At 40.7% G+C, this 20,178-nt stretch overlaps 1 protein-coding gene across 4 annotated transcripts in view; it reads right to left on the reverse strand.

Annotated features, from left to right (window-relative positions):
* tubgcp2 (tubulin, gamma complex associated protein 2) overlaps nucleotides 1–20,178 on the reverse strand; it is a 44,701-nt gene that overhangs the window by 11,709 nt on the left and 12,814 nt on the right. For 3 of the 4 annotated variants that reach the window (XR_005458584.1, XM_038782936.1, XM_038782937.1), the window contains exons 4-13: nucleotides 19,126–19,302; nucleotides 16,702–16,861; nucleotides 15,357–15,564; nucleotides 14,957–15,162; nucleotides 14,182–14,371; nucleotides 13,556–13,701; nucleotides 12,002–12,182; nucleotides 9,382–9,562; nucleotides 6,467–6,639; nucleotides 1,036–1,164 (exon numbers count right to left, since the gene is read on the reverse strand). Coding sequence is in view for 3 of the 4 variants with exons in the window: in XM_038782936.1 (XP_038638864.1) it covers nucleotides 1,036–1,164; nucleotides 6,467–6,639; nucleotides 9,382–9,562; nucleotides 12,002–12,182; nucleotides 13,556–13,701; nucleotides 14,182–14,371; nucleotides 14,957–15,162; nucleotides 15,357–15,564; nucleotides 16,702–16,861; nucleotides 19,126–19,302 (1,751 nt within the window). In the remaining variant the exon portion in view is untranslated. The remainder of the gene's footprint in view (nucleotides 1–1,035; nucleotides 1,165–6,466; nucleotides 6,640–9,381; nucleotides 9,563–12,001; nucleotides 12,183–13,555; nucleotides 13,702–14,181; nucleotides 14,372–14,956; nucleotides 15,163–15,356; nucleotides 15,565–16,701; nucleotides 16,862–19,125; nucleotides 19,303–20,178) is intronic. The other variant, XM_038782938.1, reaches the window with a different exon arrangement.

Raw genomic sequence — 20,178 nt, forward strand, 5'->3', positions numbered from 1 at the left:
GTCAAAATGCTTTTGAGGAATAGATATTTTACATTTGAGGTTTCAAATGTTTCGAAGTTGTTTGAGTAACTGGGAGTAATTCACATCACAAATACATATTTCTATGTATTCTGACCAACTTCAATTTAAAAAAGGATTGAATAAACATGGTTAGTATCAAGAATAAGTAGGCAACAATATCGTAAAAAAAATAAAATAAAGCATGACAGCTTAAATTGAACACTCGCCCAATTATACGTCTCAGAAGAATTCGGTCAGACATTTACTTGGGGTTTCGCCCAATCTGCTGCCGAAATTATGGCAAGCGACCGGGTCAACCCAGGGAAATTTCCAGTCTGTTTGTGTGTGATATGAAGCTTGAACCACACCTTTATATTTAGTGCAGATGGCTTTGATGGAGCTCATTAAATATCTTGGGTGGATAAATGCCACAAGGTTTCTCGATTTACAAAAAACATCTGCTGAATGGAATTCTCATGCAAGAACTGCAATTTTCTAGCTTGGCTTCAATCAGCGACAGTCCGTTTACTTTATTCAAAATTGCTAACTAGTGATTCACGTAATATTTAAACAAAATGGCCAAAAAAGCTCAAGTAGCATTTTGATTTGTATCTTCTTGCGCCATGCTAAACCGCATATTTAACATCTGCCATATTTATAGATAAAGTGCATTTTAAAGGACAGCTTTGTCACAATAAAAGCATTATTGTTCAGAGTACTCAATGATCGCGTGAGCTCACACTCTAATTCTGGGCGTGTTACACAAATCGCAATTCCATTTGGCCTTGAAATGATGCTGCCCTTACTTGAGCAATATTGTTAGTTTCGGGAAGAAATCTGGCACCGCAGCCAAAAAGCAAAAGGATCCAAACATTTGGAAATTGGATTATGACCCTGCACGCCCACGGGCATAGGCTCACAACTGTGGGAAAATCACTGTTCTAGGAGCGATGCTATAATGCAGTAAAGATTGCAAATGCATGGTCAACTTTTTTGAGTATACTGTATAACACTGTTTCAAAATATCATACTCACCATTTTGCAGAGTGTAATGAGTACTGTTTTGCAATTTTATTACTGATCCACACATTACACAGCTGCCGTTCCACATGCTTGCAGTAAAACATATGTCTGAAGAGCATTTGATACCTAGTTAAAGCTTTCCTATTGAGAAGAAATAAATGAATAGTGAGCTTACAGAAATACAACTCGAGAGCTGGAAATAAGGTCTTTATGGGCAGCATACATTGGAACAACTACATGGAGCCTCCTTTGCACAGAAGTCTGGAATGCACCCACGGCATTGCATTTTCAAAGCGTATGTATATAATTTTACTCTGCAGTAATAGTGCGATCCAAACAGACCCACTGTTAAAAAGCATGCTTAGTTAGTTTTGCTAATGCTATCTAGCATTTTTCCACACAAAAGTAATTTTATGGAAAATTGGAGAAAACATCTACGGTCTAATAGGCCATAATGCGGGCCCTCTCCAGCATTTATGAAAGCGTCTGATGTAACGTTAAAGTTACAATTTGCCATAAAGTTAATACTTTTAGCTGTCAGTACTTAACATTTGAGCTTCTTCAGTCTTTGAATATTGGGTCACCTTCCACGTACAAAATAAATAGTCTTCCATCAAATAGGAGAAACGAGACATTTGGGATATTCTCCCTTTTAAAAGAATTGATTGGTACCATTCCAAGGCCATTTCAGCTTCAACTCCATCGGATATAGAAGCCTTAACTAGGCCACACCTTGGCCACGGGCGGCAGCAGGGCAATAATGACAAGAGGCCAAACATGACAAGCTGTGCGTGTCTGAGAGAAGAACTGGGGGCAAGAGGGGAAGTTTTTACTGGGAGGCTCAATTGGATTCACAGAATGAGGGAATGTCACTTACTTACTGCATGTAATGTAACATTCTTCCTCATCCATTCACTCACTTGTCCTCCACTCAACAAGTCAATTATGGCCAACACACAAAACAAAACCTTGGGAAGTAGGAAAACAACGTTAAAGACCAGCTTGGAGTGGAGCACTTTCTAGTTTGAGCTGTCCGGTCAAAACAATAATGCTTAAATGAAATCAGGTTAGTTAGTTTGCAAATAGCATTAAGATAAGCTTTCCATATATTAATCATCCCTCTGTTGGAATAGCTTCTAACTTTCTCCTTAGTTCTTGATCAACAATGAATGGCAGAGATATATATTCTGCATCTTTAACGGTCAAAAATTCAATCAATACTTGAGGCACTTTGAGAAGCTTCGGACGCATGATGAGTCCGATGCAAGTATTTACTTTTTCAATCCAATTTCCTAATCACTGCTCTGTGATGGTTTTTGCTACGAGCAAAATGAAAAGCTCCCTAGATTGCTGCCATGCTTACATTTTATGTCGGTATAAAGGATTAGTGAACCTCGTGCATTGGTGCAGATCCCACTTCATCTCGTTCAACATTAAGTTAAAGCAATCAAGACATACTTTTGAATACGAAATATAAAAATCCTAAGGCGACAAATGTGAAATGCATCGAACACAAACTTATTTAATAAGAGATTCAAATTTCAGATAGGTTTTTGCTGCCAAGCTTCCTAGGTCCCTTTAACGACCCTGAATTCCACTGTGTATCTGCCAACAGAATTTTCTGCCAAGCAGATGATTGCTGGCATATGAATTTTCAGTCAGTCAGCTGACAGATTCTGCCTGGAAATCAGTCAGAAAGCTGAAATGTCACAGCATAATGGGTTGCGGTCACACAAAAAAATCCTGGCAACAGTTTGTGAATCTTTTCCACTGATATCATGGTTTTATTTATTTTTTAATGATTAAGATGCTAATAAAACATCCAAATACCACCGTAACAAGAAGTTACAGACTGGCTTCCACGCTACTTAGTGATTATTATGAAAAATTTAGGAATTCATGGAAGTACCTTTGAGATCAGAGTTAATCTACATCCGAAATAGTGTGCGCTTTCTTTTCAAATCTCTAAACGTCGCTCAGCTATGCTTCACTTTGCAATCCATAATTCCTGCATCGAGACGCGGAGTGGGTGGCGCACCTCAATCTACTATGATGGGGTTGTTATTTTGTTTTAAACAGCAGGTTTCACAATATTGTGGCTGCAGATAACCAATGTTAAAATGAGCAAAGTACTGTGGATTCTGGAATCTGAAATAAGAACGGAGGATGCTGGATAAATCCAACAGATCTGGCAGCATCTGACGTTGAGAAAGCAGTAATATTTCAAGTCCGTTTGACTCTCCATCAGGACTGAGAGTCAAATTGCCTCGAAACATTAACCCCGATTCCCTCACTCGACAGATGCTGCCCGACCTGCTGAGATTCTCCAGCGTTCTCCGCTCTTGTTTCACTTAAATATTCAATTAGCTAACTTATCCCAGACAATGTGTGTTCACCTTTCCATTCATGTTGGGAGTCTTCGATAATAGAGCCTAATCTTAGAAAAAGAATCTACAACTCTGTTGTCTGTGACAGCCCCATGGTCGAAAGAATTCCTGCTTTAAAACACGTGGATCTGCTCTGTGCTTTGCTACTTTTAGGAGTGCAAACATTGCTTGACATGAAGAGCAACTGGGAATTCTGCTCGTATGTTTTTAAGTCCCACATTCTACTAGAATCAAGGATCCATTATATCAAGATATTAGAAATGCAAATTCTTTTTTACAATTGTATCTATTGTCAATTATTTCTCGGGCTGTTTAATATCTTGCTGCTGTGAATTATTTGAATATGAACAAATTTGACTAGTTATTTGGTATGTACAGATCTGACTGAGCATATACATGTTCCATCATTAAGCAGGTTACATATTAAAAACCCTGCGTAATTCCATGGTGCAGTTTACTGCAATCAGGACTAATTGATTGAGATGGGAGGAGGGGGGAAAATGTCACTGGGCTAGCAACACGAGGCCCAGGCTAATGCTCTGGGGACATGCCCGTCCCACATCGTAGCTGGAATAAATTGCTAAATCTGGGCATTATAAGTCTGGTCTCAGTAATGGTGACCATTAAGCTACTGATTGTTGTAAAAACCCAGCTGGCTCACCAATGTCCTTTAGGGAAGGAAATCTGCCGCCCTTACCCAGTCTGGCCTAAACGAGACTCCGGGCTATTGATTGACTAACCGTGCACTGAAATGGCCCAGCAAGTCACTCGTTCAAGGGCAGTTAGGGACGGGCAATGAATACTAGCCCAGGCAGCGACACCCACATCCCATAATCGAAGTTAAAACAAAACTTTGGACCAATTATGAGATCTCAAATCAAGTTTCACAAACGTGAAAGCATGCAAAGTTGGGCAACACAAGATACACTTGAGGAGAATTGGGAGCACTGTACTTAACCCCATTCCTTTCTTAAACAGGAAAACTCTGGGTGGCACAGTGGTGCAGTGGTTAGCATTGCTGCCTCACAGCACCGAGGACCCGGGTTGGATCCCGTGCCTGGGTCACTGTCCGTGTGGAGTTTGCACATTCTCCCAGTGTCTGTGTGGGTCTCAACCCCATGCCCCTAAAGATGCGCAAGGTAGGTGGATTGGCCACACTAAATTGCCCCTTAATTGGGAAAAAAATAATTGGGTACTCTAAATTGAAAAAAAACAGGAAAACTCTTTTACTATTGCCTGCCCTTATATTCAATTTTAGAAGTGACAATCTCAACAAACTCAAATGACACCCTGCTTTGGGTCTTCAATTTAAAATGTTTCCCAACAGAAGATCGCAAGCTATTCATGCAACATTATATTAAAGTAATTCCAGCAACATTCGTAGTAACAGTCTTAATAGTTTTGATGATCTTCAGATTCATCTTTTTCACTCGAAATACTAGATTTTCTTCTGCCTTATTTATTGTTAATTTCTACAGCAGGGTGAAAGAAATTGAAAGAAGTTGTATCGATAAAGTAGTTTATCAGATCTTCAAGCTTTGCCAAAGCACCTCCCAACTAGATTACCTGTAATCAGTTATGTGGGAAACATAGGGTGCAGCAGGGTAGCATGGTGGTTAGCATAAATGCTTCACAGCTCCAGGGTCCCAGGTTCGATTCCCGGCTGGGTCACTGTCTGTGTGGAGTCTGCACATCCTCCCCCTGTGTGCGTGGGTTTCCTCCGGGTGCTCCGGTTTCCTCCCACAGTCCAAAGATGTGCGGGTTAGGTGGATTGGCCATGATAAATTGCCCGTAGTGTCCTAATAAAAGTAAGGTTGGGGGGGGTTGTTGGGTTACGGGTATAGGGTGGATACGTGGGTTTGAGTAGGGTGATCATGGCTCGGCACAACATTAAGGGCCGAAGGGCCTGTTCTGTGCTGTACTGTTCTATGTTCTATAGCAGCTAAATATGTGCGCAGGAAGATCCCACAAACAGCAAACAAAGAATTAACCAATTAATTAAATTTTTGTATTGTGTCGCCTGAGGATGAAATGCTGGACGTGACAAGTGGAGAATTCTGCGATCATTTTTGAACATGAAAGTGATACCCAATGTCCACGTGCGAGTTGGCAGATTGGATCTCTGTTGACCCCATCACCTGAAAGATGATGGCAGTACCTCCTCATCAATGTCGTATGAGGAGAGATTGAACAGTTTAGGCCTATACCCTCTAGAGTTTAGACGAATGAGGGGAGGTCACACAAGATGCTAAAAGGTATGGATAAAGTAGATGTGGAGCTGATGCTTCCTCTTGTGGGGCATTCTAAAACAAGAAGTCATAATCTTAGAATAAGTGGTAGCAAATTTAAAACAGATTTGAGGGAAAACTACTTCTCCCCAAAGGGTTGTGAATTTGTAGAATTCGCTACCCCAGAGTGCGGTGGATGCAGGCACAGTGAGTGAATTTAAGGATGAGTTAGACAGATTTTTAATTGGTAATGGGTTGAAGGGTTATGGAGAACGAGCAGGACGATGGAGTTGAGGCCAGGATGGGATCAGCCATTATCAAATTGTGGGTGATAGGCTCGGGAGACTAAATTGCCTACTCCCGGTCCTAGGTCATGTGTTCTCGGGAGGAGGTACTGTGGCTGATTTTGCAATCGAGCTCTTGGCCTGTAACATTGTAGGTAACAGCTGAGGAACACATCAGCCATGATAGATTAGCGGAGCAGGCTCAATGGGCCAAATGACCTAATTCTGCTCCTATATCCTATGAACTTGGGAAAAGTTGCCAATCTAGCTTTTCTGCACAAACCTATCTTGATTCAAGTCTGATTCAAAGCAAGAACATTACAAGCTGAGCCACACTGTTACAAATCACCTTTGTTCAGTTGGTGAGCAGCATTTCGTCCTGCAAAGCTGCCGTGAAGCTCTAGAAATTAAGTTATATTCTAAGGAAGCGCTAAAGTCACCATCGTCACCAGAGATCCTCATTTCCTTGACCAAACAAATAAGCTAAACAAGGGCTTTTCTGGTAGATTTGCATGCTGCATTGTATCTAGACAAGGCCAATTACCTATTTATAATCAACGAAAGTGGCCACTTCACAACATAATCAAAGGAGAAAGCTTCCAGGCCACTAAGAGCAATCTCTGTTGGATCTGCATTGATGATATCCTTTTCCAGTTTGGTTTCAATAGCCAGAACCCGTAGGAGCTGAGTGATGAGGTCATGGGGCATAAGATTAATCTGCAGAGGAATAAAATCATTACTTGGTTTCATTTACCAGATCAACAGTAGCATCACTGCTGCAAAGAGTTGACAGAGACAGTTATTTAAGATATCGGTTCATGCAGCTGTATAATGATATAGTTTTAGTAACAGTTTAGACTACTGAATCATTAAATGCTTTGGAAAATGCACACAAGTACAGCAGATCTTAAATAGCTAGGCAGAATATATCTATCTATCCTATATATATATACACAAAAAGAAATAATTAGACATTTATTTGATTCCTTTGTTGTTTACAGCACATACTTTAACATGTGATCGAAAGTCAAGAGAAACTTTGGACTCCAGAAAGTCCATTAAAGAGTGAGAAATTTGCAATATAGCCATCAGTTTGGAAGCTCTTGCGGAGGAGGGAGGGAATAAATTAATTAACTGTTACTAGTTCATTCCTGCTACTAGGGCAGCACGGTAGCATTGTGGATAGCACAATCGCTTCACAGCTCCAGGGTCCCAGGTTCAATTCTGGCTTGGGTCACTGTCTGTGCGGAGTCTGCACATCCTCCCCGTGTGTGCGTGGGTTTCCTCCGGGTGCTCCGGTTTCCTCCCACAGTCCAAAGATGTGCAGGTTAGGTGGATTGGCCATGATAAATTGCCCTTAGTGTCCAAAATTGCCCTTAGTGTTGGGTGGGGTTGCTGGGTTATGGGGTGGAGGTGTTGACCTTGGGTAGGGTGCTCTTTCCAAAAGCCAGTGCCGAATCGATGGGCCGAATGGCCTCCTTCTGCACTGTAAATTCTATGAAATTCTGTTACATTTGCGAGTCATAAAAACAGGTCGCTCATCCTTTAAACCTGCGCTGTTTTCCTCCAAGAGGCACCTCTCTGCTCAATTCCTTTTTATTCCAAGCAATGGGCAAAGTTTCTTCAAATAACTTATGGACTCTACAAGGAATTCGACATGCTAATCCCGTGTAAAAAAAATGTTCTGATGTTACATTCTTCTTACATTTATGTTGTTCCCCAGTCAGTTGTTCATTACAACCCTTCGTAAATATCAAAAAAACCCTTCAGGTTGCTCTCTCGCCTCTCAGCCCTCGTGAAAAATACTCCCTCGCTTCTCATTTTTCCCCTCAAAATTGTAATCCTCATCCCGGTGAACACACTGAATAGTTTACGCTGATCCTTTGCAATGTCCTGCTTAAAATTGGGCATCAAAACTGCACACCTCACTCCCACCATTCTTCAACCACCTGTACAAAACCATCAGCCTCAAACGTTTGCATTCTTTGCATCTAAATTCAAAAAGAATCAAGAGTTCTATTTCTTTCTATGGCTTTTTCTACTTGTGGGTCATCCTGAAGGGCCTGGGTATTTGCACGTCCAGGTCCCTCTGCTGCAGTTCTCCATTTAGAATTTAACAAACTCGGGTACATTCCCTTTCGCAAGTACGAAATGTACTCTTTCGGGACCTGAACATCGAACTACATCAGTCACAGTCTAAAAAGATGGGCAGATATTTGTCCTTCTACGGTTCTACATAATCCTCATCACAATTTGTCATTCAGTATCAGGCAATGTCAATGTTGTTTCCTTGATCTCTAGATCCAAGAAACAAGTGGCCCCATAACCTATGCAGAACATAGCTTTTAATATCCCAGGCAGAGAAATGTATTTCTTTCAGAACCCTTTGATTTTGGTCCTAAATACAGAAACGAATGCCCAAAACATCGATTAAAATTTTTTTTAAAAAAGAGTACCCAATTATTTTTTTGTCCAATTAAGGGGCAATTTAGCATGGCCAATCCACCTAACCTACACATCTTTGGGTTGTTGGGGGGGTGAAACCCACGCAGACACGGGGAGAATGTGCAAACTCCACACACAGTGACCCGGGACCAGGATTCGAGGTGCTCAGTGCCATCGGCAGCTGTGCTAACCACTGTGCCACCCTATAAAAGTGAATTCTAATGTATTCCTTATAATGATAGCGAGCCAATCCATAATCCTTATGCTCGAGTGTGTATTCTCAATTTCTAATCTTAACGCAAGAGGTAAATCAGGGAACTGGCTTTACCACATTTCCCGTGATTTGCTGCTAAGAGAGCAAGGATAATCTCCAGTCTCAGTTTATTCTTGGGGGCTGACAAAAAGCACCATCAAGGAGTGGGGCAAAGTCTATTTTATATATTTGAAGGAGTAATGTCACAGAGACTGCTCTCTGAGTAATTGTCCTTCTCGCTTTCCCAATCACGCACTGTTGCCTGGATAAGAGGGCGTCAGCTCACAGAGCTCCGTCACTGTCAGTAGAAAAGAAGTGGGAGAGTGTTCCATCACTTTTGATTTTTTTTTCTCCTTGTCTTGGGTTGGGAGCGGGTGTGGGTGGATGGGTTAGCGGGTTCATCACTAGGTACACACAGCTTGCTAATATTCAATATAATTCTGGCATATAGGCCTTCGAGCTATTAAAAACAGTCAACTCTCCTATCCAAACGCAGGACTTACTTGGATACTCATAATCGTTTCAATATTCCCTGAAAGTGTGTCCAAGTGAATAACAGTAAGAGTTGTTTTTGGCACAGAAATTATACCACACTGTTCACAAGGTTAAAATTGTTATAAGAATTGCCTTATAATCCCACTGAGTACACTGTTAATCGAGGTTTATTCTGAATTTATCACAGTTAAACATTTTTCCATAGCCGTTACATTAACAGGAGTTATTTTTAAACCCAAGGTTCCATTAATTATGCTCCAACACACCTTCAAATCATCTTTAAATGGGTCAGTGTTAGCAGTGCTCATTCTCAGGGCTAGCTCCAGAAGGGCTTCCAGCCTGGTAGGAATTATATCATCTACTGATTTTTTCAGCTCCTCTTCTGTAAGGTCCATGAAGTGGACGAAGAAATCTCCTTGGTCCATCAGGAAGTAGTGTTTTATTGACCTGAGGAAAGAAGAAATCGACACAGCAAGCATTTTACTGAAGAACCACATTGATGAAGGCATGCTGTTTTTACAGTGCAGGACTGCATAATGATAATTAACAAGCATAAAGCCCAAGGACGACAAAATACATTTGGAAGCAATTTATCCAGTCTTATTAAGTTAGCACAGAACACATAATGAAATACAGCTTTTGACAATGTGCGTTAGAATTAATTTGAATCAAACCTTCTTGAGCAATATCCCTCATCTGCTACCAGGCAACAGATCACAATCCAAATGGGCTTCCAAACAGATTAGGCACCATTAGGATAGAGGCAGAATGTGTAATAACATCAATCATCATGCTGCTAAATTCAGTTAACTAAGAGCCACAAAAGGGTACTGTCTGAGAAAATAAGACCCGTTCAATTTTCTTCCCTCAGATTCACGCTAATACTATAGGAGTAAGTTTCTAACTCGCCTTGCTTTTACAAACCAGATTTTAAACAATATCTACTTATTAAGGTTTTATCTTTTTTAAAGCAAATCTTCTTAACTATATTTCGAGCCTAGAGTCCTTTATAGGAATCAAAAAGAATCCAACTATACTATGTTCTATTTGCAACAGCTGTTTAGCTCACTGGGCTAAATCGCAAGGCAAGCCAGCAGCACGGTTCGATTCCCGTACCAGCCTCCCTGGACAGGCGCCGGAATGTGGCGACGAGGGGCTTTTCACAGTAACTTCATTGAAGCCTACTCGTGACAATAAGCGACTTTCTTTCTTTTCTTTCTTTATGGAAACTCCTCTTTGGACGAGTTTAAAATTCTTGAACCACATTAATCTTCTCAGAGAAAGCTAAAGCTGTTTCAATTGAATAGTTAGTATCGATAAACATGATGCCTTCAAATCAATCATGTTGTTATTAACTGGCTCATGTATAGCATCCACTGAACGTAATAATCTTTATTTATAATCTTTATTGTCACAAGTAGGCTGACATTGCAATGAAGTTACTGTGAAAATCCCCATGTCACCACATTCCACCGCCTGTTGGGGTACACTGAGGGAGAATTCACAATGCCCAATTCGCCTAACAGCATGTCTTTCGGGACTTGTGGGGGGAAACTGGAGGAAGCCCACACAGGACATGGGGAGAACGTGCAGACTCCGCACAGATAGTGACCCAAGCGGGAATCGAACTTGAGACCCTGCCGCTGTGAAGCAACAGTGCTAACCACTGCTACTGAGCTGCCCTGTTTAAACCACTTTTGACAATAAACCTACCCTAGTGTACTTGGCCAAGTAGAACTACAAACTTTATTCCCCCCAAAGGAAAGAAGTTTTCTAATGTTAGAGCTTGAAGAACTCACCATATTCTTTGCACTGGAATAAAAAAATCTAACACTTTAACTTGCATTTGATATATGCAGTTGAGGATTAGTATTTTAGGGAAGTCATAAGACAGACTGCCAGCTATAGTGGACAAAAGAACGTTGCACCAATTGATCAGTCATAAAGGATTCTACTAGTATCGCAGACTTACACCATAAATATAAAAGCATACATTTTACGAAATTCTTACTGTGCAAACTTGATATTCACTGTTTGTGCTTCAAAGAGAATGTTATTGGTAGTTAATACATTTTAACACAACTCTTTATCAACACTGATAAAGAAGTTGGGGCATATTGGTCATGCTATTAAGAACCATCTTTGTACATTGCACACAAGAACTAGGAATTTGACAAATAGTTTTTTCACCTCCCTGAAATAGAAGTCACCCCCATCGAATGAAGAATGACATTCACCAGGCTGAAAACAGAATATATTCCAAACTTCTGCCACTTGGATGGAATGCCAATTGTTATTGGATTTAAAAATAAACGTTCACTTAAAAAAAAAAGTTTCCAAATTCGATTACCCCCCATGTGGAATGAAAAGACATGTCAGTGAGTTTTAATCCTGCGCAATAGCTGAACCCATATTTATTTAAAGCATTCTTTCTGGCCTTGCATATTAAACCACAGAGCAGAAATTTCAACCCTGCATCTTTGATTCTCATGACTCAAACTTGTTTTGTGAGAAGGCTGGTCCAGTGAAATGTTTCTTGATCCCCCTTAAAAGGCATTTTTGAGACAGTGACTACTAATTTCTGAGTAAACATCCCATCTGTGTTCTTAATAGGCTACATGCATAGATACTAATGATACAAGTTGACCTGCACCAGAGAACTATGAAACGCGCAATTAATTCAATTTGTGGGAATAACATAGCATTTTAGAGCTCCCCCATGGGAGTACTGACTGTGTAATCCACGAGATTGCACAGGCATAGTACAAAGTAGTGCTGTTAAACCAAACTTGGAAATTAAGAGGCACTTTATGACGACTCAAATACTGCAGGCATAGAACATAAGAAAACATTTCCTTTTTCAATAAACGACTTGATGCTGTGTACCTGAGACGTGCCAGCAGTTCTTTTTCCTTCATTAAGAAGTCTAATAGAACCTTGCTGGCATAGTTGTAAGATTTTTCGATTTGTTCCACATATGCTCTTTCCTTCAGAGTATAGATCACTTCCTTGGCATCGGGACAGGTCACATCACGGCCACATTCGCGAACAACATTGAGATATTTTCCTAGGGGTGAGGGGGACAAAAAAATTAAAGTTATTGACCTTCAGACTGACTGGCCAAGATTAGCTACTTCACTTCTGTCTTATCGAAAGTTTTTCAACCTTTTGAGTCCAGGATGGAGGAGAATTCATTATGGAGTAAACGGTTTGCGATCAAACAAAAGAGAAAAAAATAAAATGGAAAGCTTGGTTTATTCTTTTTTTTAAATAGGATGGAGGGACACAGAGTGGAGATTTTCCACTTTTAAGCTTCTGCAGAACATCAGGAAATTGCACAGCGATTTTCTGTCAGCTGATTTTAATGAATCTTTCAGGCTAGGATATGCTACTCTGCATTCATGGTGTGAAATTAAGTCCTCACGTCCTGCACAATCAATTTTGGGTGTAGGTTCTATCCCTCTTGCAACCTGCCATGAGCAATAGATAGCGGAACTCAATTTGTAGCGAGTATATTTATTGCTCTAAAATTCTGAAATCTTGATTTGGCAGATTTGGGGAAACTTGAGCCAATGAAAACCAGTGCAGCTCAACAGAAACTGTGGCCGCTTAATTGCAAAGTAAATGGGTTGAATTAATAACGGGACCACAAACAATGCAGGTTACATCCGTGGATTTTGTTGCAGTGTGTTTCCCTAACTAGAATGGCGCATGTTTACTTCAGAGAAGGACATTCAAAAATGTTATTTCCTTGGAGATTCTATCATCTTTTTGCAATACAAGGACATTGTAAATCTTCCCTGCTTGTTTTAAAATAGAAATTTAAAAAGTGGAATTAGACTCAAAGACAAGGTCTGTTCCTAAGGTCTCATTTTCAATAAGATTTCATTTACTCAGTCCCTGGAGTCAAAACATGCCGCTATTTTGTCTTCCTAGTCGTCATGCCATTTCTTTCCTGCTAGGCATTATGGACAAAGACAACATTATTGAAGCGTAATACTAAACTTATGTTTTGCAACCCCCAGCTAGATACATTGAAGATCGTCGTAGACAAACCTTGAATTTTCAGTTCTCTATTAATGTTTTCAATGGAACTCATCTATGCAGACTGTGTGAAGTATTGTTAGACATAAACAGTACTCAGATGATTGAAAGTCTCCACGGGCAAAATCAGCCCGACTATACAGCAATTTAGCAAGACGCTCAGATCATGAACGCGGGAGAGCGCAATAAACTTGCTGATGAAATTTACCTACAACTGTATTTTTCATGCCATGCCATTCCTCAGGAGTTACAAAGAAAGCTGGTTTAACTTAACATCTTTTTTAAAGTCAATTTGCTTCAATGCTAGAGAACGATATAGATGTATTTGTAATTTAAACATAAATTTGATACAATGGAACATACAGATAATGAAGAGTACACCGAGTATTGCACTACCTGTACTAAGTATCTTATCAGCCAACCTCTGCAGAAATGAAGGGATTCTGTGCTGGATAATGGTATACCTCTCATCCCAGTACTTGTCATTGTAATCCTCCTGAATTTTCTCCTTTTGCAGTTCATGTTCCTCCACCATGAACTCACTGTACAACACAAATAAGGATACATTTGTTCAATAAAATTAACTGGTGAATCTTATGAAGTAAGATGCTCTTTGGCAAAGTAATTAAAAATATTCCAAGCTAGGAAGGTGGGCACATTTTCTTGTACACTGCATTACCTGCCCTATTAATGACCCAGGTCGCCTGGAATTCACAAACAACAGAACCCGTTGCCCCTCTGCAGAACAGTTCAACTCAACATTTCCAGATCGCAAGATCCATAAATTCCCAGTCACGCCATGCAACAACATTTAACTTCTTGGGAGTAACGACAGCATCAGACAGGAGTGGGGAAGAATGACTCCATGAGGTGCAGAGCCCAGGAGGGGACAAGGAGGGTAGAATGATGCCAGTGCGGAAGGAGATGGGAGGAGAGCAAGAGAGTATTTTATCTGTTTGGAACCAAGACTAAAATTTAAAACAAAACACAGGGGGAGTGATATCCAGTGGGTAACCGTATACCTGTAAGGGTCTTGTATGATTCCCCTGTAGATCCACTTCTCTAAAATTTCAAAGTAAGGAACACTGGCTGCTTTCGTCAGATAGAGACAGAGCTCTTGTGCCTGACTGTCTCCTGTGTAGTTAAAAGTCCGATCATGGAGCACACTTAGTGTTGATCCCCCCATGCATTCTCCTTTCTCCACAGAGGTAGCTGGTACAAAACAAGAGGAGAAATCATGTCTTCTTGAATCAGTTACTAATTATATATTTTTTTTGCCAGAAAATAATAATCCTGGTTAGCTACACATAAATGCAGTTAGCAACAATTAAAATTTATTACATTTCTACCAAGGCTTGTTCACAGTGACAATAAGGATTATTATAAATTATAAACATTACTCAAAGATATCTTCCAATTAGAAGTGCATATGAGTGGTCGGCAAAGTGGTGCCTTGGTTAGCACAGCTGCCCCACAGCGCCAAGGACCTGGGTTCGATCCCGGCTCCGTGTCGCTGTATGTGTGAGTTTACACACTGCGTGGGTCTCAGCCCCACAACCCAAAGAAAATGTGCAGGGTAGGTGGATCGGCCACACTAAATTACCCCTTAATTGGGGAAAAAAATGAATTGGGCAGTTAATTTTTTTTTTACAAAGTGCGTATGAGGTAACTTTATATTAATATTATTTTTTTAAAACAGGCAAATTGACATGAGCAAACTTTTCTCTTAATGCTTTCTCAAGATTTTTTAACCTTATTTTTACATTTAAAAGAATGAAGTTCAAAACACAGACAGACCAATACCTATCGAAGCCAATATCTCCATTGTTCGAATAGTTGGCTGAACATAAAACCAAAGTTTCTGTAACGAGAGCAGCCCTTGTCGCTGCAAGTGTTCCAGTTGCGTCACGAGGATCATGTACTCCTTCACAAGCGTCCGCATGGCTGCAGCCAAAGCATGGTTTACCTGACCATGCTCAAAGGAGGACTTATCTTCAATGAACCTGAGTAGAGACCCAAAGCAGAATTATCAAAGGTCAAGCCAAATTATTTACAGACACTTATCCAAGATCTAGCATGTCACAGTTCCTTAGTCAATTTAAAGAGCATGACTGTTGGGAACATCCAGTAAAATGTTTCTAATGCAGAAGCAATCTACATGTAAATTTCAGACCTCCAACCTTTTGAGGTTGCCCACCTGGTGACAGAGGAGTAGCTCGCTGCTATCGGAAGAATCCTATTTACAAGTTCTTTAACAGACATGTCCAGTGTGGGGTCAACAGCAAAGGATCGACTGTGTCTTCCCATCAATGGCTGTGCTGTGATGTACTTTCCATCGACTCCAATCAAAACGTACAGCAAGTCTTCAACTATCATTTGTTCTTGTGCAGCAAGTGCCACAGTTCCTAATGGAGAGGGAGAGAGGTTTGGCAGTGAAACACGTTGCGACCGGATTTGGATCATCCCAACAAGCTTGTTCTGAAAGTTTGGCCATCGTAATTTTCTACAAGTTGCATCGTATGACAGACAATCTGCACGATTGCACCTCAACAAAATCATGTACAAAATCGTTTGATCTCAGAAGTAAAAGGAAGCATTCTGAATGAAAGTGAAATTTAGCAACAGATTTACCATATGTGAGAGGCATGATATTGCAAAATGACAATTTAGAAATATGTCAAACTTGGTTGAGAGATTTCAAACAGAAAGAATAAGTGGGAAATCAGTTCCAGCACATTAGAGCTTGGGTTGAGTATGTTTTAATCTGAAGCTCCTAGGAAATTGGGTAATGGAATATGCATGTAAAGTGCATTTTAACATGACTCACAATCTTTTTTTAACTTTAATAGAAAAATAATTTGTTTAAGATCTCTACAAACGACACACGGAAAAACATCTTTACATACAAAAATACAATATGCCCCAAATCATAAGTAATACTGATTGCAAGGGTGTTCTTAAAGACTTTGGATGACATAAATCACAATGCAAAATATAAAATGCCTTTTACTATCAGCCCAAAAATGGGTTTACTACCCCCGACATTTCTCCAAAGATATCCAGAGCAATGTGTGCCGTTAATGGTTAACAGCACAAACTGAAAGATTGATAATTGCATCATGATCTTCGCTACAGGAAAGAAATAAACAAAGGGCTTCTTTTTTGTAACCTGATATTGTCACAGGATTTCAGTGAAACGCAATGGTGCCGGTACTAAGCTCCCTTGAACGTTGGAGACAACCCAATACTAAATGCGTTTCCACACTGAGTCATGTTTGAAGATAGCATTTAGAGTTTTACTATTGACGGTTGATGGAACTCAAGGAAAGGAAGTCAGAATAACACGATCTGCTTCAGCTCAGCATTATGGAATGGTAAGAATGATTTTATTCTGCAGTGCATTGGTGTCTGTAATTTATATGAACTTTGTAAGTATTAATCCAAGAATACAGACCTTCAGATAAAATAACACTTCTCGTTTCTAATTTTCAATTCAGCTCTATCACAATAATGAAAGAAACTTCAATGTATACTTGATTTACCTATAGAAACGACTGTCTCAGTGATTGGACTCGAGCTGTTTATAAAGTCCCCCAGAAGAGCCGGCCTTTCATACACCCATGGTGGAAAATGTGGAATAATCAGCCCTGGATTTCTCTTGTTGTGCTTGTCCCGAAGGAGCTTCCGGACTACTTCAAGCGGCTAGAAATCAAAATGTTAAAATATGAAAGCGGAGACCACAAGTATAACTCCCCGACCTAAGAAATTAAATTCTTACAGGATAGTCAGCATGACTGTGAAATGTCATTATTGTTTGTTGTGAGGGGGATAGAGTACAAAAGTACGGATGTTATGCTTCAGTTAGAAGGTGTTGATGAGACCACATCTGGAGTGCTGTGTACAGTATTAATCTTATTTAAAGAAGGATGTAAATTCATTGTAAGCAGTTCAGGGAAAAGGTTTACGGGAATGTATGGGTTGTCTTCCGAGGAAAGGTTGGACAGAGTTGGTTTGTATTTACTGGAGTGGAGAAGTGTGAAGTTGCAACCTGACTGAAACATTTGAGATCCTGAGGGGCATTGACAGGGTGGATATGGTAGGATGGTTTCCTCTTGTGGCAGAATCTAGAACTAGGGGTCACTGTTTAAAAACAAGGGGTCGTCCAATTTAGAGAGGGGGAGGATTTTTTCTCGCAGAGGGTCCAAAGTCTTTGGAGCTCTCTTTCTCTAAAGGCAGTGGCAAAGTCTTTGAATATTTTTAAGGCCTAGCTAGATAAGTTAGAAGTTGGAATTCCTACAGTGCAGGAGGCCGCCATTTGGCCTATCGAGCCTGCACCGTCCCTCGGAAATAGCATCCTATTTAAGACCACTCCACTAACCTATCCCTGTAATCCAGTAACCCTATCTAACCTTTTGGACACTAAGTTCTTGATGAGAAAGTGAGTGAAAGTTTATCTGGGGTAGGCGGGAATATGGAGCCATGCTCATGTTGAATGATGGAGCAGACTCGAGGGGCCGAATGGCCTTCTCCTGCTCCTAATAAATTTGATCGTCGTAAATTAATCAAAACTCCAGAATTTACTACAAATATATTCTTCATAGTGTTACGCAACATTTCCAGTTATCTAATATCGTTCAGATTTTAAAATCAGTTTTCAAATATTTTGTGTTCTGTTTTTGAGGACTTCTGTAATAATAGAACAATATCCAAGCTTGTGCTGACAAGTGGCAAGTTATATTCACACCACACAAGTGCCAGGCAATGACCATCTCCGACAAGAGAGGATCGAACCATCGCCCCTTGACATTCAATGGCATGACCATCGCTGAATCCCCGCAATCAACATCCTGGGGATTACCATTGATCAGAAACTGAACTCAACTGGCCATATTTATACTGTTGCTACCAGGGCAGGTTAAAGGCTCGGAATCGTACATCGAATAACTCACCTCCTGATCCCCTCAAAGCCTGTCCCCCCAATTACAAATCCCAAGTCAGGAGTGTGATGGAATACTCTCCACTTGTCTGGATGAGTGCAGTTCCAACAACGCTCAAGAAGCTTCACACCATCCAGGAGAAAGCAGCCCCACTTGATTGCTCCCCCTTCGACAAACATTCCATCCCTCCGCCACCCACGATCAGCGGGAGCCATATGTACCATCTACAAGATGAACTGTAGTAACTCGCCAAGGTTCCTTGGAAAGCACCTTTCAAATTCACGCCCATTACCATCCTGAAGGCCAAGAGCAGCAGATTCGTGGGAACCCCACCACGTGGAGGTTCCCCTCCAAGTCACTCACCATCCTGACTTGGAAATACATTGCCATTCCTTCGCTGAAGGACTGCAGCGTTTCAAGAAGGCATCTCACCACCACCTTCTGAAGGGCAACTAGGGATGGGCAACAAATGCTGGCCTAACCAGCGACACCCACATCCCGTAAATGAATAAGAGGGATTTTATTTGCTTCATAATTTAAGAGGTAACAACTTTCATCTCCACCTAGAATGCTTTAAAATCACCAAAAATACCCCATCTATTAAGGCCCACTCCAGTTTGCAACAGTTTGTGCTGGAAAACACATATGTGTGGACATTGGCATGAGGGCAGGATGAGAAGCTTAATTAATGATGCCAACCACAGGAAATAACCTGTCGCCACACCATCCAGGTTCACCAGAAGAACCTGGACAAAACATCAGACAGACACTGGCCTCCGGGAAACGCAGCAAGGGTCAAGGTTTGGTAAGAGAAGGAAGAAAACAAAAATGGGGAACAATTATTCTACGTGATTCAGTCAGCTTTTACATTGGGAAATTTCGAATCATTTGCAAAACTTGAATTCATCAGTATAAATAATCGAAAATGGAAAATTTGTTCTTTAAAACACTGAATTCACACCAGTTGATGAAAGACGGCCTAAGTGTACAAGAGTAGCCAAATAAAGATTTGAAGTTCAATCACTTTACCTGCTGTGAACTTGAGGCAGTAGTGACACTGCCAAGTTGTTTTCGGAGTTCTTCAAGTTCCTGTAGAGAGAGTTTGGAAGTGGTCGTTGGGATGCTGAATGTTGCGCTACTGCTAGCTAAGACATTGGATGAATGTTCTGCTCTCTCCTTCGCGTTTTGTTGTAAGTACTGCAGAGTCTGCAATAAAATGGAAGACAAACCTGCTTTGAAGCTCACTATATTGAAAATGCTTGCAGCTCACAATTTCCTGGCTGTAATTGTTTTTTTTTTAAAGCAGTCCTGTGTTGTCGCTTAGCCAGGTTGGTACCCTCCTGCACACTTCAATGAACCAGGGTTGATCCTTTGGCTTAGTGGCAATGGTAGAGTGGAGGATATGCCAGGCCATGGGGTTCTGCAGCATTATCCATGAAATTGTATTTTGTACTTTGCTATGCACTGTGAATTACCGAATGTGAGCTGCATCTATATATCGTAAGCTTGCATTTCCAAATTCTCGGTCTCGTGCTTTAGAACAAGTTTGCCTGATGCAGATTCAATCATAGCGGAACCAAAGGCTATTTAGGGTAGTGAAAACACGACTGAGTCAACGTGCTTTGCTATGGAATGGCAAGATATGAATTTGCACTGTTGCAACTTCTGGGCAGGTTCTCAACTGGTTAGGTTGTCCCAAGAAAGTCACCAAATGATGGTCCAAGTTACTTTAAGCCGCCCTCATACGCCTTTTACTGGCTGCCTTCAGGACAGCATTAGTACAGGCCTGGGAGCAGATCACTTCAACACTCCCTTGGTCAGGGAAAGCAGGCAGCATTAACAGAAGGCCCAAAGAAAGAATAAATGACTGAAAATTGATAACAAAAAGATTCTTTCCACACCTTGTGTTGCATTGCTGTGACAACTGAAATTAACAACAAAAATATTACCTGCATCTAGAAAACACAATTGGAAATATAAAACGTGCTCTACATGATAAAAATGCTAATCTTTTATGGAAACAAATTTAAATAGTGGAAGGGCTCAGCCAGTCCTGGTGGGGAATGGCCATGTGACCTGCTG

The sequence above is a fragment of the Scyliorhinus canicula genome, chromosome 22 (assembly GCF_902713615.1).
Source record: "Scyliorhinus canicula chromosome 22, sScyCan1.1, whole genome shotgun sequence".
Classification (NCBI taxonomy): Eukaryota; Metazoa; Chordata; class Chondrichthyes; order Carcharhiniformes; family Scyliorhinidae; genus Scyliorhinus; species Scyliorhinus canicula.